Source organism: Podarcis gaigeae (genome assembly GCF_964106915.1).
Source record: "Podarcis gaigeae genome assembly, chromosome: 13".
NCBI lineage: Eukaryota > Metazoa > Chordata > Lepidosauria > Squamata > Lacertidae > Podarcis > Podarcis gaigeae.
The window spans coordinates 16077887-16103872 of record NC_139689.1 but is presented as its reverse complement, the minus strand read 5'-3'; the positions used below and the strand labels follow the sequence as shown (position 1 = coordinate 16103872).

Here is a 25986-nt window from a genome sequence, read left to right as displayed (position 1 = left end):
GACCATTTTGCCCTGAGGGGAACAGAGAAGCGGCAGTAACATCTTTGCCTAAGTTAACCTTTCCATTTTATTGTAACCCACTCCCCGCCCATTTAAAAAATGTGCTTATTGTTGTAATATGTAAACCGCTTTGTGAGGTCCGGCTGAAAAGCGGTATATAAATACTGTAAATACAGTGGTATCTGTATTAATTCGTTCCAGAGGTCTGTTCTTAACCTGAAATTTTTTTTAACCTGAAGCACCACTTTAGGTAATGGGGCCTCCTGCTGCTGCCACACTGCTGGAGCACGATTTCTGTTCTCATCCTGAAGCAAAGTTCTTAAACCAAGGTAATATTTCTAGGTTAGCAGAGTCTGTAACCTGAAGCGTATGTAACCTGAAGCCTTTGTAACCCGAGGTACCATTGTATATCAATATACTTAAAGCACGACGAGTCAGGGGCAGAAAGGGGGAGGCAGGATGGAGAGTGGTCGAAGGTTGCCTTGATGGTTGCCAAATCCCTGGCTCCCAATAAAGTAGATGCTGGTCAGCCACAGGAACTCACAGCTTAAATCTACGTGCCCTCCTGGCTTTCAATTAACATCACAACACGGCACTCTCATATAAAATGAAAAGTCCACCAGTGTTCACCACCCCATGTTTGGTTGTTGAGGAAAACCCATGTGCGTTGAAGGGTCAGATAACAGTGCCATTGTTGGCACCAATGTAGTCATTTCAAATGGCTGTTATCGAAATTGCCCGAAACCTCCTTAGGGTTGGAAATCTTCTTTAGTCATACTCTCAGGTTACGCATTGAAATGGAAGTATATCCTTAGTTCTATTAATTTCATCATGTCTGTTCTGAGAACTTACTTGGCTACCACCTTTACTTTTACACTCATTTCTGATGATCCTCTTCTTTTTGGAAAAAACAATCCAATTCCTTGAAATTAGAATTGTGCTGTTAAGCAAATATGTGCATATCAAACACTTTGATTCATGAAATTTGCAAGGTAATTGGTTATGGATGGATAACTTGCCTGAACTGCAAACAAATTTTAGTTTTTCAAATGTCAGTGGTCTTAATTGCGAAGGAACAGGTTAACTGGTGTTCAAGTGGAATTGATATTTATTTGGGAAATGAACTCTGGATGCAGACCCACGGCCTCTGATGGATGAGAGCAGGGCAGACTTACAAATAATGAAGCACGAGTTAGTATTCACAGTATTTTCACTAGGTCCTGGGTGTGCACAAACTGGTGGTGGCAAAGAAGAAGTAGGCAACCAACCCCTGTAACGCTTCCTAGCTGAACTGCATGAAGGCAATTTGGATTTGATGCAAGCAGAAATATAACTGTTTACAAACCTGGTGTGCGAGTTTGCCACCCTCCCCCCCCCCCAAAAAAACCATTTTCAATTTGAAAAGCCCTGAATGATCCTATCTCAGTCTTTCTCCGAGGACCTCAGAAAGGCATATGTAGTCACCTTCCTCCTATCAGGTGGGCTGGCAAGTCTGTGTTGAAATTAGCCTAAGGAAATGTTTCATGGCTGAGTGGGAAACTGAACCCCAACCTCCTTCCTTGCCCACAGCCCAGCACTTTAGCCCAAGTCTTGCCAACCTGGCGCCCTCCAAGCGTTTTGGATGACAACTTCTGTTCGTCCCAGACAGCGTATCTTGGTTGACAGGGGCTGCACTGACAGCTACACCAACCTCGCATGCGTGACTTAAGGGCAGGCAGGCAAGGTTTGCGCGGCGTAAAAACTCAGGCTTGTTCTGGTGTGGTGTGCGCTCAGCCCCGAGCCTAGAAATGACAACAAGAACCGTGCTCCGAGTTTTCGTTTTGTTTTTGTACAATAAAAGTTTAATGACTTTTATAAAAATGTGCTATCTGGCACCAAGTAATGAATCCACAAATTATTAACATATTTACAAGTAGGAAGCCGATAAGATCAAATGAAAATATATTTATATATATATATATCTATATATATAATATTTATATAGACAGACAGAGGAGTGGGGATGTACGTTTAAAGAGACCCATTCACTGGGCAGCCAGGGAAGGGAGAGGGAGAGGGAGAGAGAGTAAAAGAAAAAGAAAAAGAAAGAGAGAATGAATGAATGAGACCCATCCATCAATCCATCTGTGCACATGCCCACCCTCTTTGATTACACACAAAACTCCCAGCAAGCTGCCACTGCTGCTAGAGAAGGTTAAAAAAAGTTTAACCCTCCCTGGTAAAGATATATATCTTTTTGGATATCTATTATATATATATATATATTACATATATGTACACAGTGTGGGGGGGGGTGCACATAACAGAAAGAGGCGGATGGGTGGGTGGCTACATAGTTCCAGAACCATTCAGCTCGAAGAAGCTGGAAAATTAAGAGTCAGCTCTGAAAGATGAAAGAACCTTGTGGTATTCATTAAAGCATCTGGAACAATTTACACAGGTTTGGTTGGGGGGAATTATTATTATTTTTTTAATAAAAAAAGAATCTTATCTGTTCTGTCTGACGAGTAACATAAGCAAAGTTAGAAACAGGATAAAAGTTGCAGAGATCATCGCGCAGAAAATTTAGGTTTCCCCTTCTTTATAGTATTTTTTTTTTGGGGGGGGGGGACCACTGAGGAACAACCAACACTTCTGGATTTCAAGATGAAGAAGAAAGCAAAAATTCCCACCCCCCTCTGCAAATATTTTTTTTAAAAGCATATTTAAGATCTGGGGAGAGGAGAACTCATGCCAAAACTAAAGGGTTTGATGGTTAATTTGTCAACCCACAAAACGAGCTGGAGGAACCAACTGCAGGCAATGAGAAAAAACGGATTTCTATCCACAGCTTGGAAAAGGCACACTGGTGTATGCAAATAAATAGCAGGGGTTTCGTAAGACCAGAAACCGTTCCTGCATAAAATATATGGCAAAATCTAATAAATGGAACTTTGCTAAAAGAGGTGAAATGCTGGTGGGAAGCCTACCAAACCCTCATCCCGGGTATTCTCCCTTCCACTGGAGCCAAATGAAAGCTCTAATCCTCTGCTTGTGTATCTCAGTGGTAAAGTGATTCATGCCGAAAAATCCAAAACAAGGAGAGTCACACTCCCCAAACCAGCCAAAACCTCCCTCTGAAATATTTGGGGACTGAGATGATGCAGCGCCTCTAAACACAGCGTTTGTGTTCAGCAAAAAAGATTTACACCCAGTAAAAACAGAAGCTTGATTTGTCATGCTAACCTGCTGAAATACAGTCGGCTTTTCCAAAAACCTGCCACCAAACATAATTCAGAGACATTATGTGGTTTCAGCTCCACCCTCCTCCCCCCCAGCAGTGTATTGGGCTCAAAGGCACATTTATTTGGAATTAATATCGCAACTGTGAATAGAAGCAAGCTTGCTCTTACCAGAATTTCCAGTTGAAATCAGAATCCGTCAATACATTGAAAAGCTGTGGATAGCTAGGATGAAAAAGTTTGGCCTGTAGTTTATTACAGTTAAGAAGTGGCTGCTGGTTTAAACTTGTCAGGGAGACTTGGAAGGATGTAGTTTCTGAACCTTTCAGATGAGATGGATTTTAAGGGGCTGGAGCTGTTGAAACAGCAGCCTGGAGAGTGAGGGCCTTTTAAAAGCTCAAATCCAACAGGCTGCTGGTTGTTTTGTTTTTTAAAAAATGGAAATGCAGAGAAGATGTGTAATGAGACTTCAGTCACATCCTTCTGACTTGACTGGGGCTGGGTGAGAGTGAAGCTTACAAACAGACAAACAACACTGCAGCAACGAATAATTTCGAAAAAGCCAAGAAGATGTAGGGTTGGGGAGAGAGCTAATTAAAAATTTTAAATACAGCAGAGATTTGAGTTGGGAGAGCACACCAAAGACAGGTCAATACTTATGGGGCTTAGACAGGGACTTGAGAGATGTAGAAGGGAGGGCATAAAAGGGTCCATTTATTACTGCAGCTGTTTTCACTATTTAATTACCTAAAATACATCTGTCTTCCGTGCAGGTGAAGATCCACCTGAGGATTTTAGGCAGAACAGAAAGAGAGAATGACCGACTGTTGGAGGTGTAGATGGTTGGCCCTGTTTCTCATTGAATATGCCTGAAACAACTTCCTCCACCCCCTCAATTAAATCTGTAAGTAGAAAATGTGTGTAGGGCTTATTTAGAAAGCCAATGGAATTATGGATGTTCAAGACTGAGATTACCTGGGGGTGGGGAGGGAGTTCAAGACAGTGGTTGCTGACAAAACAGGCAGCTGCTTGAGATGATTCAGCCCCTTTTCACTTCAAAACAATGGTTGCTAACATAGGGTTTCCACAACTTCCTGTCTCTTTGGTTTCAAAACACTATAGTAGTGAGAGGAAAAAATAATTTAAGCTTCTGACAAGAATTAAACTGCGTGAGATGCGCAACAAAATTATATAATCGAGTTCAGCAAACCTGCTGCAAGTATTGTGCTCCTTGCCTCAAAAAAAAAAACCAAAAAAAAAAAACCCACCCAACTTATATTGGGCAAGTGTTAATGGAGCCTTTTACAGCAGGAGAGGAAGTCACCTGCCATCTCTTTAGATATAGAAGCATACCTTAAAACTGGCCAGGGCTTTTAGGGGAGGTGCCATGATTGCACCATAGTGAAAAAAGAAAAGGAGCAGAAAGCAGTAGCAATTTTAATCCTGCCCCCAAGAGGATACACAAAAGAGGCACAGAGTGGGAAAGGTTTTACTAAATGTAGAGCAAAGTGAGAAAGGTGCCTCTTGCTGGAACATAATCAGCCTTCAAAATACTGGAAGAAATGGGGTGGAACTACAGACTACATCAGCCAATGAGGGTTCCAAAGTGTGTTTGCTAAACAACAACAATAAAAATGTATGGAAGGGGCCTTTTCACAGGAGATGGGGTGGGTGGAAGGTTCTTAAGCCTTCCCTGCTTCTCTCTACACTCCTGCCTCTCTTTCTGCTCTTGGACCCACAGATGGTGTGCAAGATGGGGATTGGGGGCAAAACATCTGGAGGGAAGGACTGCGGGGGAGAAGCAGCAGCAAAACATTAAGCAGGCCCTCCCACTGATGCCTCACCGGCTGAAAATGCCCCCACTTCCAACATTAACTGTATTCAGCAAGGATGGGCTGGCAAACCATGGTTGCTGACATAATATGGAGTTCTTTGGCCCTATGAAACGTCACAAAGAGATGGGCACGTCTAAAACTCATCCCAAACATTTACAGGCTTGTGAGGTCAATAAGAGACATCTTAGAAGGGCTGCATTTTATTCTGTTCGACTAGTTCAACCATTTATCCCACACAATATATGCCAATTGGGTGGAAACTGAGAAGTAAATGGATTCTCTCAATAGCTGTCTTGGGATGGGGAAGATTCGGGACACAGCAGAGGGCAGCAGAAAGAAAAGAGCTACCAGCCTGCATGCTGATCCTCCCTTGAAAGCAAGCCCCTTGCCCCTCTCCACTATTAAAATAGAGATGGAAACATTTTCAGGTGTCACCTGTGGTTTCCCTAGAGGGTAAAGGGCATTCTGGATAGGGAAAATTGAAAGCAGCCAATTCCTCATAGCTCTGGACAGTCCACTGCAGGAAACACATGCTAACCAGGGAGAAGGTATGTTCCCAAGGTATGTTTCCAAACACCTAGCTATTCAAAATCCAAACACTGGGACAAGCAGAATGAAGACAGAACTTTAAAATGAAACAAACAAACAAACCTGCTAAAATATTTCCAAATGCCTACTTTTAAAATCTTTCACTTTCAAAACTGACTCCCATTTAAAAGAAATAAAGAAATACACTCTTTGACCCCCTGCCAGAAAGTTATATGCTCCCCTCCCACCCCAAAAAAATCCAAGAGGGAAAAGGGGAGGAAAAGAAAGAAAACCTACTTGGTATCAAAGGAAAAGGGTGGCACAGGGCAAGCAAGGATAAAAAAACAGGAGAAGGAAATACATTGCAACATTATTTACAGTTTTCGTTTTAGTATGAAGAGGGAAACAAAATAAAATATTTACATACTAATAAACGCATGTGTTTCTACAAGAAACAGCCAATCCATCTGGAATAGATATATACACAACTTTCTTCTCCTAAAGAAAAATTATTAGGGGTGGCTGGGATGTGGGGAAGTCTTAGCTTACGCTGTAAGTCAGCATCAGTTGAAGCCATAACTGTAACAAGGAAAGAAACTCAACTCCCCTTCATTATTACGGCTAGTCCCTGTCCCCCCCCCCCTTTACTACACATTACAGAATAAAAAAAGAGTCAGAAAAGGGAGATTGCAATATGAATGACACAATCTTAACTGGTTTTCAGGACCTCTATTTCTCTGGCCTCAAGAGCTTAGAAGGAGGAAGGATCAACGGGATGATAATTCTATGAGGAGATAGACACTGAAGCAGGAAGGTTCAAGATTTTGCCCATGGTGACAAATCTAGCCAAATGATGCGGCTGGACAATGACATGCCCCCCCCCCTCCCGGTGCATCCTGGCCATTAACAGAAAGATTTTGGGAGTAACCTTTAACCCCAGAACAAAGTCCCAGGGGCAGGGGTTGTTCCAGGCCTCTCTGTCAAAAAAACAGGAAACCTTCCCCCCCCCCAACCCTTTGGAAATGTGAGGACAAATGCTCCACAGTCTGAAATTTCAAGGGCCTGGGCAGCTCTTAGCTCTAGCAGATGTGCCCTCAGGGGCATCAAACACTGCACTGCCTCAAAAGGTTTCACAGGAGGCACTGATCTCAACCTGCCATTCTCAAGGTCAATGGCTAATCGACAGCTGTGCGCTGAACATGCATAACCTGAAATAGATGGTACCTAGAAGGGAAATTCCACCCCACAGCCACCCTGCTGATTTCCTCAACATTGTAAGCCGTTCTCTGAGTTTAGCAACAGAGCTGGTGGATCTTGCAGAATTAACCACACTAACATCCAGGCTGTCTTAAGCTGGAAAGGGAAGGATATTTGACTTCTGCAAAGGGTCAGAATCTACAGGAGTTTTGTTAATTGGTGTTGGAGGTTGGAGCAAAAATGACAGCAACACCTGAAAAGAAACTATCACCAGCCTGGCTGGTGGAAGAAAAAGGAACTTCTTGTTGATTCGAACCTGAGGCGAGGGAAGTGCTTTCTCATTGGCTGGGAGCTTTCAAAGGTACATGGATGGGTCTTAAGGCGACTGAGAGTTTTCCCACAACTCTGTGGGGAGAAGAGCTGAGCTACAGGTGAGAGGAGAGATTAGGGCTGGGGAAACAAAATAAATACGAACGCCAGGGTTATGTCTCAGTTCAGGGTGCCCCGGCAGTTCTCTGTGCCACACAGGCAAGGAATCTTGTTCTCCTCAATCGGGAACTTGTAGTCGTAAGTGATCTCCTCGTTGATGCTGATGGGCTGCTTGGAATAGATGACAATCTTCTTCTGGGATTCTATGGTGATGACTTTGGCATAGCAATTGGGCTAAGAGAGGGAAAGATGGACAAAAGTGAACGGGACAAGATGTTAATACATCAGCTCTTATGCCAATGGCAGCAGCACCACCTCACTAGCTCACCATGTTACTCGTTTGGAAGCCAGGAGCAGCCTCCCCCAAGCACAAAAAAGGCTCCATTTGTGATTCCCAAGGTGTGTGGAATACAATAGCAGACCAGAACCACTGCATGTGAAGCTAAGTGCCAGTAACAAGGGTGAACCATGTGAGGCCCAGGAAGCCTCTTCCCCACTCTCTGAACCAGCAGCCCAGGGCTCCTTTCTACAATTCACAGTTGCTCCCGGTGCCCCAAGCAGGATTTATTGACTTTTTCATGGAAGGAGGTACATTGGGGCAGCTTAGCCTACCTCAAAATGAGAATAATGCAGCTAAATTAAACTGGAGTTGTTCTCTGCTCATGTAACTCTGTAAAGTGGTAGGTTCATTAAAAACATTGCATGAATAAATGCATTTAATGAGAACTTCCTTTACAATGTCCGCATAGCTCACCGTGCAGCAGTGGTTGATGAAGCGGGCCAGGTTGCCACATTTGGTGGCGTCGATTATTGTGTCGTGGTCCACACGGAAAAGGTAGCTGCTCCCGATGCCCTCCTGCGCATACCGCTTCTCGCGCATGTCAGCCACCACCTGAAGAGAAGGAGACACTCAAGGGCGGACCATGGAACAAGAAGCAAGGCTGCTCTGTCAATGGAAGGGATGGGATTGCCCATCTAGGACAAGGATGGGGAATCCCTGGCCCTTGGGGTAGATTTGGCCTGTGAGGTTTGATTTTCCCCAAACCATGGCCACCTGCCCTATAACTGATATCACATGTGACAACACCTGATGGGAACTTAAATATCCCTGCAGAAAGGAGAGCTGAAGCGTTGAGGTTCCTAAGCACCCAAGAAGCAGATGGCTGATGGGCCCTGGGGAAATGTTGCACAAGAAACACTGGCAGGTCTGTCAATCACCTGCCATCATGATAGCAGGTGATGGCGAGGTTGTCCTGCCTGTCAAAATGCCCGTCAAAGTTGGTCATAGAGAGAGATAAACAAGCTTGCCTGCTGGGCCAAAAAGGTTCCCCCACCTCTGATCTAGGAGGTGGAATGTGCCAGCATCTGGTACTGGGCAACAGAAAGAACTGCAGAGTCTTGAGACACCTTAAACTAAGCTTAATAAAAAATGGTGTAATGCACTTTTGCAGGCTAGTGCCCACTTCATCAGGTATGTGAGGTGAGCACTTGTCCATGAAAGCTTGTGCCGTAATAAAGTTAGTCTTAACAGTGCCATCAAGACTCCTTTTTGCTGCAGCCCTCTGAAAACAGTTAAGGAACTTTCCCAGTGCCAAAGTGCAAATTGACAGCTGTTGGTGCAGTGCTTCTCAGAAACATGGCAATCATTTGGGAAGGAAATTCCTTGGGTGTCGCTGCAAAAAAGGTTGGAACAATCTGAACTGTCACTCAGGAAGCAAACAGGTCCTCCAAGGCAGTAATGAAAAAGCAGCCCTGCTCTGTACAGTCTCCAGAGCACCCTCTGGTGTCAATTGGTTGCATATGCATGCATACATTTCATGGCCTCTGATGAGGAAATGTAGTTCAGTAAAGAACCTAACAGAGCCCAAGCTTATTTCTTTTGGTACTTTCCCACCCTACTTCACCATTGCACTAGCCCACTGGTCACAGTCCCCTTCGCACAAGCATTTGTTATTTTTTTAAAAAACAACAACAACAGATAATACAAGGAAATTCAGGGACAAGAACAGGTTTAGGGAAGGGGTCATCTTTCAAAAACCAAAGTAGTGGTGAAATCCTGGACAAAGCTCTCCTAATGCAACAAAATCAGAGGTACAAAATAACATGTAGAGAGATATCTGCAGCCACCACTATGGCACCACCACCTTTAAATACCAGCCATACAAAGCCAGAATGCTTCTGTGAGGGATGGGAGTGATCCAGCCACATTATGATGTTTAGCTTTCCGAAACAATTGTTTTAAACACAAGATAAAACAATATGACCAAGCCTGTGGACCAAGGCTGGTGCTCGTACAAGACATCAAGGCAGCAGAAACAAGAATTCCTTCCTAGACCTCGTCTCCTCCACTACTGCTCACCTGCCGGATATTTTGACCCACGTACTCAATGACCATCTCATCAGCAGCGATTGGCTCCATGGCAAAGAGGCCCCATTCATGAATTCGACTCCGACCAAAGCGTAGCTTCTTCTTGCGGAACTAAAGGGAAGAGGAGGACGGTGAGGATAAGAATGATGGGTATGGGAGAAGCAGGGGGATACTTATGTGCTGTTTGGGACAGATGGGAGCCAAGGGCTAGGCTGAGTGTGCATGTTTGTGCAAAACACACAGCATACAATCTGGATTCCAGACATTTCTTTGTTAAAAAAACCTCCAAGATTATTTAGTCCTCAGCTTTCTAGAAAAACGTTGCCTGATGATTGCTGCTCAATGCACACATGCTTCACCACCGACAAAGAGTCACTTAAAACCACTCTACATTAAGTACTACCTCGGGTTAAGTACTTAATTCGTTCTAGAGGTCCGTTCTTAACCTGAAACTGTTCTTAACCTGAAGCACCACTTTAGCTAATGGGGCCTCCTGCTGCCGCTGGAGCACAATTTCTGTTCTCATCCTGAAGCAAAGTTCTTAACCTGAAGCATATGTAACCTGAGGTACCACTGTATAAGTGGATAGGTTGCCATGGCTCAAAATATATGGTTTCTATACTCCAATTAAGCCGTCATTTCCCCTCACACTCCTAACACACTCATAGCCCCCCACAATGCGATTTCCAATAGCGGAGAGCCAAATTCTGCAAAGACTCAGCTACAGCAGATAAGATCTTGTGCCAACTGCATTATCTGGAGTCCCTCAAACAATTAAATCTGAGCTTACAGATACTTTTCAATTGCTTTCGGTGAACCGCAGACAAAATCTTTGTCCAAAAGCTTCCTTGCTTCCTAAAGTGCAATGTGCTTTAATGCATCACGGGGATTGGCTCTGTGAGGAAAGCCACCCCCTACTAGAAGCCCTCCATGCCCAATTCTGGGAAGCCTCAGCATCTGAAATGCATGCCAGGCCAAGTCCATTGCCCTCTGCCTTCCAAAGGATATACTAGGATCACACTCCCAATCCCCCCAGCCAAGGGCGCATCTCCTGCTTGCTCCACTCTTTCAACTTGCTTAACAAGGCATATTGGGTACCTTCAGCTGGTTTAGTTTCAGAAGGTCGCTATCCAAGATGGCGGAGGAGCCAATGGCGCTGAGCAGGCGCCTTTGCTCAGATCGCCGTTCGGACAGGATGCGGTTGGTGCCCTGAAGGAGGAGGGGAGAACTGGTTGAAAATGAATGAAAGCAAAATCCTTCTGCTTACAGCGGAAGGGGAACACACCACCGAGGATCACTGCAGAGTCACACATATGGAAAGGGACACTATCCCAGCTGCACATTTGCCCAGTTTCAGTGAGGGTGGTCAGCATGCTTAGGAAGCAGTAAGAATGGTACTTCAACTTCCCACCGCTATCAAACAAGATACTTTCAAAATGAGAAGACTCCCCCGCCTTTTCGCATTTTATGTTGTCAGTATTCAAAAGTGCTCGTGGGAGCTAGACAGATCAATGGTCTGACTCAACAGAGAGCAGCACCCCATGTTCTTATACATGCACAAGCACCTCCTTTAGATTCTTAGTCAGCCCCTGCTTCTCTTGATTACTGTGGGACCCTTCAAACTGCACAGGCGACAAATCTCTTCCTATTCCACTCCCAGTTCTCTCGGACCCAGTGAGAGAAGAGGACTGGCCGGGGGGTGGGAGTCATTAGGTTGACCTGCCTGCAAATTTTTGGTTGCTCCCAAATCAGTTTGGACCTGCACACAAAACTGCCGATATATAAGGTACATGCTTATTGCGGACTGATGCTTATGTGGAACTAAAGAAGGCATTTTTTGCCACAATAAAAAGCCTCTTAAAGTACTGCACAAAATTTGGCATGAAGATGAGAGCATCATCCGTGTTATTTACAGGGCACCGTATTTTTCGCACCATAAGACGCACCGGGCTATAGGGCGTACCTAGTTTTTTTTGGGGGGGGGAATAAAGAAAAAACAGCACAGGGAACATAAAGAGGGGTCTAACCTGCACGTCAGCAGCATCAAGCTGCTGCACGGTGGCCGGGCAGACGTCGAGGTACTTGTCCTTCTCTTTCTTGCTAATATGGTAATAGCCCTCGCTGCGGGCACAGCCTGTCTGGTGCTCCCGCAGGTCTGACGACTTCCGCTTCCGCTTGGGGTTTGCAATGTTTGTGAGTGGAGGCGGGGAGAGTTAAGGAGAAAAAGAAAAGCATGGAGCAAGGAAATGGGACACAGGCACCTTTCTGCATCTTCTGTTTGGGCCAAGCAAGCAACTTCCCCTCTTCAGAAGCCTTGGTGAAAAGGTTGCCATACATGCATCTCTTCCATTAGCAGAATTAAACCTCATGCCTCCTGGAAGAAATGACGGGGGGGGGGGGGCGAGGAAGAGGCATGGAGTTGAATTCAGGAAAGTACTGGGTGAGTGTAATGACTTCCATTCATGCAATGGACCTTCTCTCCCTCTCCATCAGCTCCTGAGGGTATAGGGAACCCCCCAGAGCATATTTGGGGGATGGAAGGGGAGGAGAGGGAAGGGAAATTCCACTGCACAAGTGGCAATCCTTCCCCTCACACAATAACTTCTTTGGATGCAACCAACTAAAGCTTCCCAATTTCTTATCTTGTTATAACAACAACTGCCCCCAAACCCACAAAAGTAACCATAGTGTAAAACAGACTCTCATGCCATTCCCTCTTTTGTGGCTTTGCATTTCTAAAGATTACAGGTTTTGCTTTTAAAAAAAAACCAAAAAAACTGAACTTCACTTTCACCACTTACCTTTCTGAATCTTTACCATGGAACACAATAAGGGTGATGATGGCACAACCTGCCAACTATTGCAGAACTGGGAAATGTTCGCAAGACAACTGCTAAATGCTGGGAATTTCAGCAACTGAAACCTAACCCTGCTGCCCCCAATGCCTCGTTAAACAAGGGACGCCTGTACTTGGCAGAATACCTATTCGTTTGTACAATGTTAAGTCCAGTAATGGGGACAATGGTTCACGCACACAGGTCAGGCTTTCGTCGTTACTGGATCTGGATATTTTTTTTAAAACCCAACAACTGCAGAGCTAACAAAGTCTATCAACATGCTATCCTTAATATTTTATGAACTCTTCATATTCTACAAAGAAAAACCCAACAGTGATGATGGAAAGCCCCAAGGTATACTCAACACTATAAACTGGTTGAGCAGTCATTTCCTCTTCCCAGGGAATTGCAGCACTATAGGGGAGAGCAGCTACAGATCTTAAAACAGAATTCTCGGTAGCAGCAGGCCTCACCAAACTACAATTCCCAGATATCAGTGGAGGAAGGCCTGCTAGTCAAAATGGTATAACCCCAAGATGCATTCGCAGCAAAGATACCCGGCCCCCAACCCTCCAGAATCGCCTGCCATTTGCTCCAGGAAGGATATTGGTGTGGTGGACCCAGTGGGTATCGTTCAGCCAGTCCGTGCTGTTGTCCTCGTGCAGCAGGCGCTCGTACGTCAGCCGCAGGTACTTCATGTCCTCCAGGTCTAGCCCTGAGTTCCAGATGTCATACAAGATTGTCATCTGCTCAAACTCACTGCGTGTCTCAAAGGCCAGGGGCAGCGGAGGCGGCTGAGCAGGGGCATGCTTGTGCGAGTGGGAGCGCAGGGAGCGCCTGCGGATCTCCCCTTCGTCGCTGCTGTCAGCACTCTCCTCCTCCTCTTCCTCCTCCTCCTCACTCTCTGAAAGGAACAGGTCCTCAGGCCCAAAGTGCAAGTTTCCCAGGTCCTTGAGGGCCTCTTCCTTGAGCAGCCACTGCGGCTGCTTCTTGGCCTGAGGTGGTGGTGGTTGTTGTTGCTGCTGCTGTGGGACAGCTGCCTTGGGCTTCTCGGCTGGCGGAGGCAGCGAAACCAGGTCACCCACGTCAGGCTCAGCTTTGACCTCGCTGGCATCAGCCACAACCTCCTCAGGCGCCTCCAGGACCTCGCCAATGTGCTCGCTGTACAAATCCACGCGCGGCAGGTCGGCGGCGCCAGACAACACCGCCTCGTCGGCTTTGCGGGAGGCAGGTGCTGCGCGGACAGCCATGGCGTAGTTGTGCTCCATCAGAATGCTGCTGACTTCCGGGGGCAGTGCGGGGACCGGCGGCACGGCCTTGGGCTCCTCGGCCTCGTCGGAGGTCTCCGTCTCCTCAGAGTCTTCACTGCCGGCACCGGCCTTCTTCAGTGCCACATCTGCCAGCACGGCCAGGTTGGGTTGATTCGCCAGCTCCAGCAGCGAGGAAGCACCCATCCGCTCGCGCAGGTGCAGCCTGTCCTCTCCAGGGAGCTGGGGCACCCGTGGGAGCTCTGAGCTCCGAGAGCGAGAGCGGCTCCGGGACCGGCCGCCCGGAAGCAGCTCATCCGTCCAACACTTCACCAGGGAAGCGTGGTCAGCCGGCAGGTTGCTGATTGTTCTTTGGTTGGCTTTGGGGGGCTCCCTCTTGCGGCTGGCAGGGGCTGCTGCCTTGGCAGGGGGCGCTACAGGAGGCAGGGGAGAGGCAACTGGAGCTGGGGCTTCCAGGGTTAAGGGCACTTGGGATGGTAACATGGGTTCTACAGGCACTAAGGGGGCCTGTGCTACCTCTGTGGGGACAGGCGGCGGAGGTGGTGGGGGAAGAGGAGGAGGTGGCGGAGGCAAAAGCGCTGAAGGAGCCGGTTCCAGTGGCTTCTCAAATGCCGCCTTGATCTCGTCATCCTCACCAGGAGCTGAGAAGGAGACTGTTTTCCGGCGCTTCTTGGGTGGTGGCAGGAGTGGGATAGGTGATGAAGGTCGCTCTTCCGGCCTGGGTCGCTCTTCTGGTGCCGTCCCAACATCCTTCTCCTCTAGATGTGCGGCCAGGATGCCATCCTTCAGAGGAGCAGGCTTCTCTTCTGCCACATGGCCTGCATGAGGGAGATAAATTGTGCACTGGTGAGTGTGGGGTCACCAATTTTTAAGGTGAGAACAAGGAGACTGTGCAGGAAAGAAAGCCAACATGCAAGCAGTGGTATAATTTAAATAGGGTGGAAGCAGTGGGAGAGATGAATAACGTTGGCAAGAGAGATAGATGCAAGAAAACCAGTGAGTCGATGGAAAACCAAAGAGAAAATTATAGCAGTTGTGTTGTGAAATAAGCAGGAGGTGGACTAGAGTTTTGGCTGAGGAGAGAGAGGAAGGGCCAAATTTCTGTAATATTGTAAAGGGGAAAATGACATGATTTGGCAATTGATTAAGGAGGACCAAAGGGAAAACCAAGGCTTGCTTCTGATCAACAGAGTGGATTGTTCATTATCTATTTTTCAATAGATAATGAGAGAATGGATTGGGGAAAATATGAGGTGAGCCAGTCTTTGACATACTGAGCTTGAAACGATAATGAAACATCCAAGCAGACATCTCTCACAGGAGATGCTTGACTGGATGGAGGCAGAAGTTCTAGGGTGGAGAAGTAGAGCTGGGTGGCATCAAGATACAGGAGGAACTGAAAGCCATGGAAGTGGGACAACGTTGGGACAACGTATATGTGGCTCACCAGCCCTTTGGTAAGATAATGAGTGCAAACATGGCAATCCACATCTTGGCCTCCCAACACTCTGCAATTTGTCCAGCTGCTCTCAACACTTTCCCCATCTCCCAGGCAGAGCTGGGGAGGACTTAAGGTAGAGCATCTCACCTTGGAGCAGGCCTGCTTCTGTTTTCTTCTTGTCAAGCTCAGCGTCTGTGGTTTGACGCATTCTCTCTTCCAGGTCTCTCAGTGACTCGGTGGGGCAGCTGTCCATGGTAGATTCATCCATTTCCTCCATGCTCTCAGCTTCCTCCTCATCAGATGAAGAGGAGGACAAGGAAGAGGAAGATGAAGAGCTGCTCTCTGAATCAGAAGTGCTGTCGCTGTCCTCATCGGACTCATCATAGAGAGAATACTTGGAGGAGCCGTCACTCTCACCTTCATCTGCACAAGGGATAAAAGGGGACAGGTAAGACCAGCAACATGGCTGTGAGCATTTCACACTCCCATGCATAGCACAGGCAGAGAGCAGAGTGTGGTCTTTGTCCAAAGTATAGTTTCTGAAATTATTTCAGCTTCCACTTTAAAAAAAACAAACAAACACACAATTTCTAGTCCTCACAGGTGGTCCCATTGAAGTCACTAGATATTAGCAACAGGTCCACTTAGTTCAACAGGTCTACTCTGAGTAGGACTTAGTTTAATACCACCCCATGGCTGCAAAGATACACACATGGTCATGGTGGAGCCTACTGAAATGTCAAAGGCTGGAGAGACAGTTGAACAACATTTCTTGCAGAGGGTGGGGTTTTCAATGATCCACAAAATTCTTTGCCCCTCCCTATGACTAGCAAAAGCAGAATTATTTAAAACATTTTTTAATTCAATGGTGCAAATAAAAATATGGCCATATTTGCATATTTTCCACAGGTTGCAACATTTAGCTTTGCAGAAGGAGGGATTTAAGTACTGAGTACATAAAAAACCCAGAAGCTCTGCCAAGTGCTGATGACCAGCTGGCTTTTCAGCAGAGAAGTGTCCTGAGTGCTTCAAGAACAGAGTAAAGGGAGATGCCACTTGCATTGATAGGGAAACCACACACAGAAGGGGTATGATTCATACCAAAAGAAGCACACGGATTAGAAAAGACCCTGCTATCTTTCATCTCCACCTAAGTCAACACCCTGTTGTTAAGGACAATGTTAGTGATGGCAATTCATCATTTTTGGTAACTGGCAACTGTCAATACCTTCAGATTCCTCCTTCTTCGTGCCGCGCTCCCTAGAACCTTCACCTTCCTCCCTCCGCTCCTCCTCCTCCTCCTCCTCCTGTGAAGACAGCAGCATAAAATGTTTCTCAGGGGCGAAATCCTTTAACAAGCCCATTAGCAGCAGGAAAGGGTATGCATGTAAAAATGTCAGCTCAAACTCCTGAGTCAGAGTGGCTTGAAGAGGGCATGACTTCAAAAAGGAACTCAAGTCCTGTGGAATGACTTGAGGCTACAAGCGCAACTGGAAAGTGATTTCGCTTTCAGGGCTGCCTCGGCTGCTTGAAGAAAAGGGAGCAGAGGTCGAATGGGGGAGAAGACGCAGAAGAAAAGGGAGGGCCTGGAAACCCAGCAGCAAATGGCAGTCAAGCGGTCCAACCGTGCCAAGGACGTAACAGCATAGCTAAGTGAGTAGTAAAATGCTCATCAGGCTCTGTGCTCATTGACAGCCACAGAGGAGAGATGGCACACCGAAGGGCTTCGCAGGGGATGGCCATTTAAGACTGTAGGAAAGGAGGAGTGCAGTCCTGGTCCGGGTCCAACAAGGCACCTGGTCAGGCACGGTGGGGGAAAGGGGAGCTCTAGGATCCAAGCTATTTCAGAATTCTACCACAAAGACCTATTCAACTGCTTTATGCTGCGTCCTGACCGATCGCTGGGGGAAACTGAAACTGGCTAGAGGAGCCTTTCTCAATCTTGGCTCCCCAGACATTGCGGGACTACAACTCCCATCATCCCTAGATAGTTGGATCATTGGCCAGGGATGATGGGAGTTGTAGTCCGACAACACCTGGAGACCCACGGTTGAGAAGGCTGTACCAGAGGTTTCTCATAGTGGTAGGAACAGCCAAAATGCAAACTGCTTTGAGGTTCCATTTACAATCAAGCGGTGTATAAATTAAACCTAAACAAGTAAATAAGGGGCGCCTTCTTCTCACCTTCTCAGAGGATGAATCCTCAGATGCTTCCTCTCCCTCGCTATCCAGGCAGAAAAGTTTCCGCCTTTTGCCCGGCCCTTTGATCCGTTCATCATCCCTCTTGGAGCTTTTGGGTACCTGTGAGGAATCCTTATCTGCAAGATGGAACAGGGGAGCGGGAGGGTAAGATTGAGTTAATTTAACAATAGAAAACACTCCCTTAATTATGAAAAAAAAAGTTCAACCATCACCCATAACTATCCAGGGCTGAAGGAACTGACCTTCCTCATCCTCTTCAGCAAGAGTAGATGGGTGTGGCTGCTTCACTTCACTGTCCTCCGAGATTTCGGATGGCTCTTTCCTTTTCACCTGGAACAAGAGGATCCCTAAGATGAGAAGGGCTTAGAAAACCATCACTCAAGGAAGTCACTCAACCAGATTTAGTCTCTTATGACCCCCATCCCACTTATAGCCTCCTGAACAAAACAAGGTTTTCAGATCCTGAAGCTGGATTGCTGCCACAGCCAACCCAAGAGGATCCATGGCCCTCACCTTGAAGGATGGGAGTCCCAGAACTCCTCGAAAGCCAGTCCCAAAGCCAAACCCTTCCAGGCCACCAGTGCCGCCACTCTTGGCCCAGTCAACCAGGGACAGCAGGGCAGGGTCTTTCAGCTTTGTCTTGTCTTTCTCCTCTTCCTTGACTGGCTGTTTGACAGTACTCTGGAAAGGCTGCAGATAATGAGAGCTGGGCATTAGCAGCAGTGCTGAGAGGCTGAGGAAGAGGGTTTGGGATCTGGGATGAGGAGTAGGCAGAGCAGCAAACCCTTGGTAAGTCACATGCTCAAAAAGAGCAGAACACAGAGACTTTTGATAAGAATGATTTTTGCAGCATCTGTCAAAGTTGATTAAACAGCACCCTTTCAATCCATGTATGCAGACAAATTCATTTCCTAAATGCAGATATCTCATTAGGTTTATCTGCTCCACATTCCATGTGTCTCTTCATACCCATTTGTCCTGTTCCTACATCTTCATCCAAATCTCTTTACTAATCCACCCTGCTGCCTTCAACACACTTCATGCCTCTGCTAAGCTTCTACTTCCCCACATGCCATCCTGCAAGCATCGCTGCCATCCTGAGGTCGCAGAAGCAAGGCTTGGAGTGGCTTTTCGGTGGCAGGTTTGCAGCCCACTTTCTGGGGAACTCTGCACTTTCACTGTATCAGTAAGAATAAAAACAGTGTGTATCTGAAGAAGTGTGCATGCACACAAAAGCTCATACCAAGAACTAACTTAGTTGGTCTTTAAGGTGCTACTGGAAGGAATTTTTTTTTGTTTTGACTATGGCAGACCAACACGGCTACCTATCTGTATCAGTAAGAATAATAAAACTTAAGCCTTTCATACCACTCGCTGCAAAGCAGGCCCCACAGCTCTCCCAAATCCCCACGACCCCCTCAACACGCTATCCCTAAGAGTTAAGAACCATGTCTCAAACCTACACCCCTTCCAAGACTGTGGGCTCTTGGCAGCCCCCCCCCCACACAATCACCTTGGCCTTCTCCTCCTTGCGCTCCCACCACTTGTCAAAGGTGTTGAAAGCCACGTTCTCCACCATCTTGCGGTTGAGGTCACGCTGCATGATACTCTTCATCTCCTGCATGAGTGTCTCCAGGACGCTGTCCACTACGGAGGCATGGGGGTCCTTGGGAAGAGGTGGGGGTGGAGCCACTTCCTCCTGGTATCCCCATGGGGAGGCCCGGAAATCAAGGAGGCGCTGTGGGGGTGGCAGAGGGGGCTGCTCCGAGGAATGCTGCTGCGGCTGCTGCTGCTCTGAGGCCCCCACTGCTGACGGCTGCTGCATGAACAGCTGGTCTCTCTGGAAGTGGCGGTTCGCCTGCTCCAGCAGGTAGCCGTGGCCGTAGAGGGGGCGGCCGCAGAAAGAAGCCGCCTCCCGGTGGTAGGGGAAAGGGTCCTCAAACTGGCCTTTGCTCTGACGCAGCTGCTGCAGGCGGCTCAGCATCTGCGTCTGCATCTGGAAGGACATGGGCATCCCGCCCCACTGGTTGCCCAGCCGGTTCATCAGCTCCATGGAGTTGACAAAGTCGTAGATGTGGGGGGCACCCCGGCCTCCGCCCACCACCCCCGCGCGCCCTCTGAAGTCCGAGAGGCGGTGAGCATGCCGTGGGCCAACCTGGCCGTAGTTGGAGAGCGAGTGGGTCTTGCCCGCCAGGTGCGGGAGGGAGACAGACATGAGAGGCTGTATCGGGTAGGCGGGGGGCGGCTCTGGTCGGTGGTGGGGGGTAAAGGAGGACACGCCCAGTTGCATGTGGCCCAGGGCTGACGGCATCACAGAAAAATGGGGTTCAGACACCCCTGCCACAGGGGTTGGGGGTTCGACCTCTGCTTCATCCTCAGAGATTTCCATGTCTTCACCTGAAGATTGTTGAGATGCCTTATTTGGGAGGAGAAGGGGAGGGAGGGAGGGAGGGAGATAGCACAATGAGCCAATTGTCTGGCTTCTGCAGCATGCACCACTCATTTCCCTGAAAGCAACTGCTGCAAACCACCTCCCAAAACACTATCCCCCATTCCTGCAGGCCAGTCTTTTCACCTAACCCTAACAATATCATTAAATTATTCACACTACATAATAATAATAATAATAATAATAATAATAATAATAATAATAATATTGAAACAAATTCAAATTTCATGATGCCGCCAAAGTCAAACATAAAAACTCTAGCCTCAAGTTATCTCTCATTCTCCCAATTCATAAGACACCAAAGATACCTAGGTAAGTTCCTAGCCCTCGTGACTGTGCATAAAATCTTAGAAAGATGGATGCAGCATCTGTTAAGAAGGCTGATATTCAGGAGATGAGATGATACCTGCAAGGATTTCTGCAATCAGCACATCCCTACAGTTCATCATCAATGCCCTGTTAACTGTCCTAACAAACATTTCTAGTGGTTCAAAACCCAAGATCTGCAAGCACAGCAAACATGACTGCTGAATTTATGTGACACACATCCAAACATGTGGAGTGCCGTGTGGAGTACTGTGTTTGTGTTCAAGGTTCCAGCCTGCCACCTATACCTTCTTTCAGAATGTTCCACTGCATCCCACCCCTCTCAAGTCACTCAATACTCTATGGTCAATGAGCTGGCTCGGTCCTTCACCGAGCTCCAACCCCCTCCCCCCCCAAAAAGTTGCCACATTCAAAATCCTCAGAACTTACTCTATCTTGTCCATTGGCTTTGGGAGATTCTGCTCCTGATCCCATGTCCAGCGCTGGCACCACATCTTCAAAACTGACAGGAAGGGGAGGTGGTGGAGTGCAGGGCCCATGCGGCTCCACTCCTTTGGGCCCTCCCTTCTCCTCGTCTTCCTCTTCCGTGTCCAAATTGAGGAAAGAGAACTTGGACCTTTGCTCCTTGAGCAGCATCTCGATGCGGGAGTCCAAGCTGCTGTGCTGAGTGAAAGGGACGCTCTCGTTGGTAGTTTCAGGCGCAGGGGAGCCAGACCGGGCTGGCGAGGTCTGCACAGCAGGGGAATGGGACCGGTCATCGGCAGCTGCAATGGCTGCTACTGCTGGGCTGGTGTTCTCTTTTGTTTCCTGAGCAAGAAATTCGGTAGGAGGCAAGGAGTTGGCAGCAAAAGTCTCGGCTGTGGGGAGCAGCCGGTAGTCCTGGTCCACGGCAAGGGGTTCCACGGGAAGGGAGAAAGGCTCCGGAGTGGCTGTGTACGGTGGGTAGAGAACGCTGGGTGCTGGAAAGGGCTCTGCACTCTGCTGAGTGAAGCTGTGGCTGTTCTGGAATTGAGCACTATCTGGGGCTGGGGTGGCCACAGACGACGAAGAGGAGGAGGGGGTGGTGACCGTGGGGGTGCTGACGGTGGAGGAAGGAGTCGCCTCATCCCTCTGGGAGCGCTCCCTGTGCCGGGAATGGAAACCAGAGTCCTCTCTTTGGTGGGAGCGATGAGAGGAGGAGGCGGCGGAAGAGGAGGGGGTGGAAGAAGACGGGCGCCCTTCTGAGGTGGATGAGAGGCGTTGGTACCGGCTGCTGCTGCTGATTGTGGCAGCACTGCCACCGCCGCCGCTGCCACCGTCAAACTGCTGATTGTAGGGAGGGTAGTGATGGTCATTGCTACGGAAGTGGGAGGAGGAGGAAGAAGAGGACGAGGAGGAGGAGGAAGAGGACGAAGAAGAATAATGCCGACGTGAGTACGAGTCTGGAAAGCTGTTCTCATGTCGGCGAGATTTGTACGATGTTGACTCTGGCTGGTAGCTTGAGTAGCCTGGAGTCCCTTGCCTTGAGGAGGAAAATTAAGAAAAGACAGTACCATGAGTGACCAGTCTTTGCTCTCTCCCACTTAGCCAGCCCTGACAGGCTGGCTCAAGGATGCAATGCCACTGAGATCACTCCCCCAGGGCTTAGGGCAGATATACATATAAATCACCCACCTGCTGGAGTAAGCAGAATCTTGAGAATATGGCGTCCCTCCCCGGGGAGTGTATGGTGTCCCCTGGGATGACTGTGGCGTGTACTGGCCATACGAAGAAGGTGTATCCTGCCTACCACTGGAATAAGGAGTGTCCTGAGAGGAAGGTGTGCCATTGCCAGGCGTTGAAGGCATTGTGTTACTAGCGTACGAGGAGTCTGTTGAGTGGCGCCTTCGGGACTCTGACTGCAAAAGGGAAGGATTGAGAGCAGATTATTCACCATGCAGTCCCACCTAGACTGAAATATGGGGACCAGTCATGTAGCTAATTCCAAGCTGACTTGGATACAGCCCCCTCCGAGGGAAAATACCAATCATTTAGCAAAGAAGCAGGACTTGAGCATTGTTTTCCTATGGGTATTGACAACCAGCAGGTGGCAGAAGCCTTGTGGACAGGCAGTGCAGAGAGGGAAGACAGAGGAGTAGTGGTGGGAGGGAAAGAGAGTCAAAGGATGGCTATTTTTTTTACTAGGAATGAGGATCATATCCTGGACACAGAAGAAAATCCTTCGATGAGGATTCCTGTGAAAAAGTGGCCCTAAACCTGGACAATTCAAATGTGAGATTGTAGCAGACTCACCGAGTCCGCTGGGAACTTCTCATTGAGTGTTTTGCCTCCAGTGGGGACAGTCTGGGGTGTATAGGAGCCATTCACAATCAGTTCATAATACTTCATTCGCTGCTGACCTGTGGAGAGAAAAGCCGTTTATTGGAAAGGGGAACTACTCTGAATCAGAGGTGGCAAAACTGAACCGAGAGTATGGCCGGAGGAGGACAAGCACCTTTGATGTCGAGCTGAGCATGAATGATGTTGCCCATGACCGAAGTGTTGTGCAGGTTCTTGACTGTTTCCTTGGCTCCCCTTGTGCTGGTGAAGAGCACCTTGGCCAGGCCCAGGTGCTTGCGGTTCTTCGGATTGTAGAGGATCTCAATCTCCTCAATGTCTCCATACTTTTTGCACATGTCCGCCAGGAAGGGCTCCTTGATGTTGTCATTGAGCCGGGCAAAGGTCACCTCCTTCAGAGGGATCTGACCCACATAGAACTCATCGAGCTGCAGAAGAAACAAAAGGGGAGATGGGGCGAGGGGGCTAAATCAATTGCCAAAGAGCATACCCCCCACCCCAATAATTAATAAAAATCATCCAATGCTCTGGATAGTCAGCAAAAGCTTTAAAATGAGCTGCCAATAGAGGTTCAGAGATTGCAGAACTGCTGGGTGGACCCTTCATCAGTGCATTCAAGATTCCTGAACCTCCGATTTTATGCTTGTCAAACTCCACCCAAGACAAGATAACCTCAAACACACCCCATTTCCATGCCCCCCCACTACCACCCTAGCAATTTCCCAAGAAAAAATCGCCATATCTGCATGAATCCAGACAATTTGTTATAGCCAATGAACTTTAGATATTCTTAATCTGCCCAGTTTGTTACGAAGGCAAATTCTGGAGCTTTTTCCCCTTTGAAGAAAATTCAACTGTCTTTGAACCCAGCTTTTCCCTGTGGAAGTACACATTCATCATCCACTGACATTTCACAACAATATATTCAAAGAACTCAGCAATGAGTACAAGAATGAAAAGAGATGCAGTTTTCTTTGCCATTCCTCTTCTCCTGCACTCCCAAACCTCCCTTCCATCACATTTCTCCTCTTAAGATTGAATTCAATAACTTTTCTCTCCAAGACACAATTACTGTCTTTTAGCCCCAAGGTCAAGGCAGATCAGGACATATATTTGTACTTCACACACATACAGTTATCAGCTTTCCCACAAGCTGTCTTTTCCTCAAGATGACCAGAAATGTAAGCAAATCCCAGGTTAACTATTTAGGGTAGAATTCAGTCAATTAATTTACAGCCTGACATAAACCTATATACACTTGGCCACTCCTGAACATTTACCAGGCTTCCAGCTAAGGAAGATGTGGCAGCAATGCTGTGCTGAGGATTTGGAAGACTTGGAAAAGGATACATGATCAGGTGGGGTGTAGCTTACCTTAAACTTTGGGACAGGGAGGGAAATGTCTCTGTTCTTGGACCATATCCTGCGTCTGGGATCCCGCACATCACCCACAGGAGCGTGGCCCGAATCCTTGAGAAGAGATTTTGTTAGGCATTAACAATGCAAAAAGCCTTTACAGGAAACAGAACTCCTTGGAATAAAAAAGTGCTTCTTGGTTCTGCCCAGTGTTAGAAACTAAGATACGAAAGCTAGGAGCTAAATGGCACCTTAAACCTAGGTTATGGGCTCAACAATGGAATGTCTAGGCACACTTTTTTATAACAAGAATACAAAGCTGAAAATGAATGAATTGCAGCTAAAATCTTTTTTTCAATTTTCACATGATGTAGTCCTTCCCCTGCCCACCCCTTAATACTATTAAGAGGGTCTCTTCTCCAGTCTTTAGAGAGTAGCTGGAAGTGCGGAGGCAGAAAAAGGTCCTCCTTTCCTTCCACTCTGCGGTTTTAATCTAAAATCTTAGACGCAGTACTAAGCTCAGAAACTGCTCACGCTAATGCTCTCCCTGTCACAAAATGCACCTAGAACAATGGTCACAAAATGCTCTCCCTGTCACAAAATGCACCTAGAACGGGAGTTTCGAACACTGGTTCTGCCCCAATACTTGACAAAAATGAAACACAATTGCAGACTAGGATGAGGGATGGGGAACTTGTGGCCCTTCAGGTGCTGCTGGAATGGAACTCCACCCAGCGTCACTGACTATGCTGGCTCAGGTGGTCAGCAGCTGGTGTTTGACAACATCTGGAGGGCCACATGTTCTCCAGCCTTGGCCTATGTTGAAGGTTTCTGGGTTCTCAGGGGAAAGGCAGGAAGACAACTGGGACAGGATGCCGATCACACACTATGATTCTCTGCAGCACTGCTTGAACACTGGAGAATCATACCCCAGTAAAGTTCTCCAAGCATTCAAGCAGCAATTAATCTGGATTAGCCAGCAAAAGGTAAGAGCCCAAGGTATGATACAAGACGAAAATGAATACTTTAGCTGTAATGTTCATTAAAAAGCTGAATCCAGGTGAAAAGAAGACGTTAATACAAAACAAGCAAAGCATGGGAAGATTTAGGAAAAAGTATTCTAAAAGGCAATAATGTACATTAGGACTTTGTCTATGTTTCCAGTTATTAAGAACTGCTCCATAGTGTTTCATGGTGATTTGCCATTTGCAAAAAAAGATGATAATTCTTCTCAGTTAAGGATCTACATGTGGACTTGTGGCTCTGGTGTGAGCAGTCAAATTTCCTTCTAAGCTGCTCCCAGAATATAAGCAATAAACATGTCTATATCTGGGCCCAAGTGAGTGAGATACACTAGTGGCTGCTCTTGAGGAATGCTATAAAAAACTGTGTAGAGCAGATTTAGAATTTTGGGGTGAACAGAAGTCCCACCTCTGTATGGATTCATTTTAAAGACTTTAACAAGTTCCTCTCATCTATCAATGAGAATAGTGATCTTCCCTCACTTTATCCTCCTGATAAAGACAAACACGGGGGAGGGGGGGGATTCTGCAAATTAACAGTACTATATGCACTATTAGTAGTAGAAATAGAGGTAAGCCCAGGTGTGCATATGGCCATCATACTCAGCTTCACTTCCACCCCAACCTAAAGTGACTTATTTGGAAGTAAATTTCACCAAGTTACATTTAAGCATATTTCCAATAAACCTTATTAGAGAAAAGGGGGAGGGGATTCTGGGCAATTACGGGTCTGAGTGCTACAAACTGCTGTTATTTTATGGAATTTTAAGGCTGACTCCCAGTGTCATTGATGCTTATTTGAACAAACATGACCCAAATCATCAATTCATCATAGACAGCACCTTTTCTCTCTCCTGTCCACCTGCCCCCAGGCTCTCTATAGCTTTGAACTGTGTCTTTGTCACAGCTGCTTCTTCTGTTGCTTAGGGGAATTTTCAAACAAAGCAACAGCTACAAGGGAAGCAGACTCTCAGGCTAGAAGAAAAGTGAAACTAAGCACATCAAATGTTGCCATGCTATGCAGGAAGAAAAGGGACTGTAAACAGAGGAAGACACAGCTCCTCCTTTGGCTGCAATGATCAGAATATTTCAAGAAGGAGCTACACTAATTTTTTGGCAACCCTCTCAGCATGTAGAATCTTTTGGATTTTGTGCTCATTACATTGGTGAGACATGATGCCAGAGCTGTG

The 25986-nt window shown here is 47.2% G+C and overlaps 1 protein-coding gene across 6 annotated transcripts in view; it reads right to left on the bottom strand.

Moving 5' to 3' along the window:
* Positions 1-1808: 1808 nt before the first annotated feature.
* SETD1A (SET domain containing 1A, histone lysine methyltransferase) overlaps positions 1809-25986 on the bottom strand; it is a 31650-nt gene continuing 7472 nt past the window's right edge. For 4 of the 6 annotated variants that reach the window (XM_083707299.1, XM_083707298.1, XM_083707301.1 and 1 more), the window contains exons 4-20: positions 23793-23888; positions 22576-22846; positions 22374-22480; positions 21756-21979; positions 20532-21603; positions 18840-19742; positions 17840-18016; positions 17569-17656; positions 17309-17442; positions 16353-16428; positions 15272-15547; positions 13023-14501; positions 11606-11775; positions 10677-10787; positions 9570-9689; positions 7965-8102; positions 1809-7444 (exon numbers count right to left, since the gene is read on the bottom strand). In XM_083707299.1, the coding sequence (XP_083563425.1) occupies positions 7271-7444; positions 7965-8102; positions 9570-9689; positions 10677-10787; positions 11606-11775; positions 13023-14501; positions 15272-15547; positions 16353-16428; positions 17309-17442; positions 17569-17656; positions 17840-18016; positions 18840-19742; positions 20532-21603; positions 21756-21979; positions 22374-22480; positions 22576-22846; positions 23793-23888 (5616 nt within the window). In that variant the 3' untranslated portion in view covers positions 1809-7270. The remainder of the gene's footprint in view (positions 7445-7964; positions 8103-9569; positions 9690-10676; positions 10788-11605; positions 11776-13022; positions 14502-15271; positions 15548-16352; positions 16429-17308; positions 17443-17568; positions 17657-17839; positions 18017-18839; positions 19743-20531; positions 21604-21755; positions 21980-22373; positions 22481-22575; positions 22847-23792; positions 23889-25986) is intronic. The other 2 variants (XM_083707302.1, XM_083707303.1) reach the window with 2 other exon arrangements.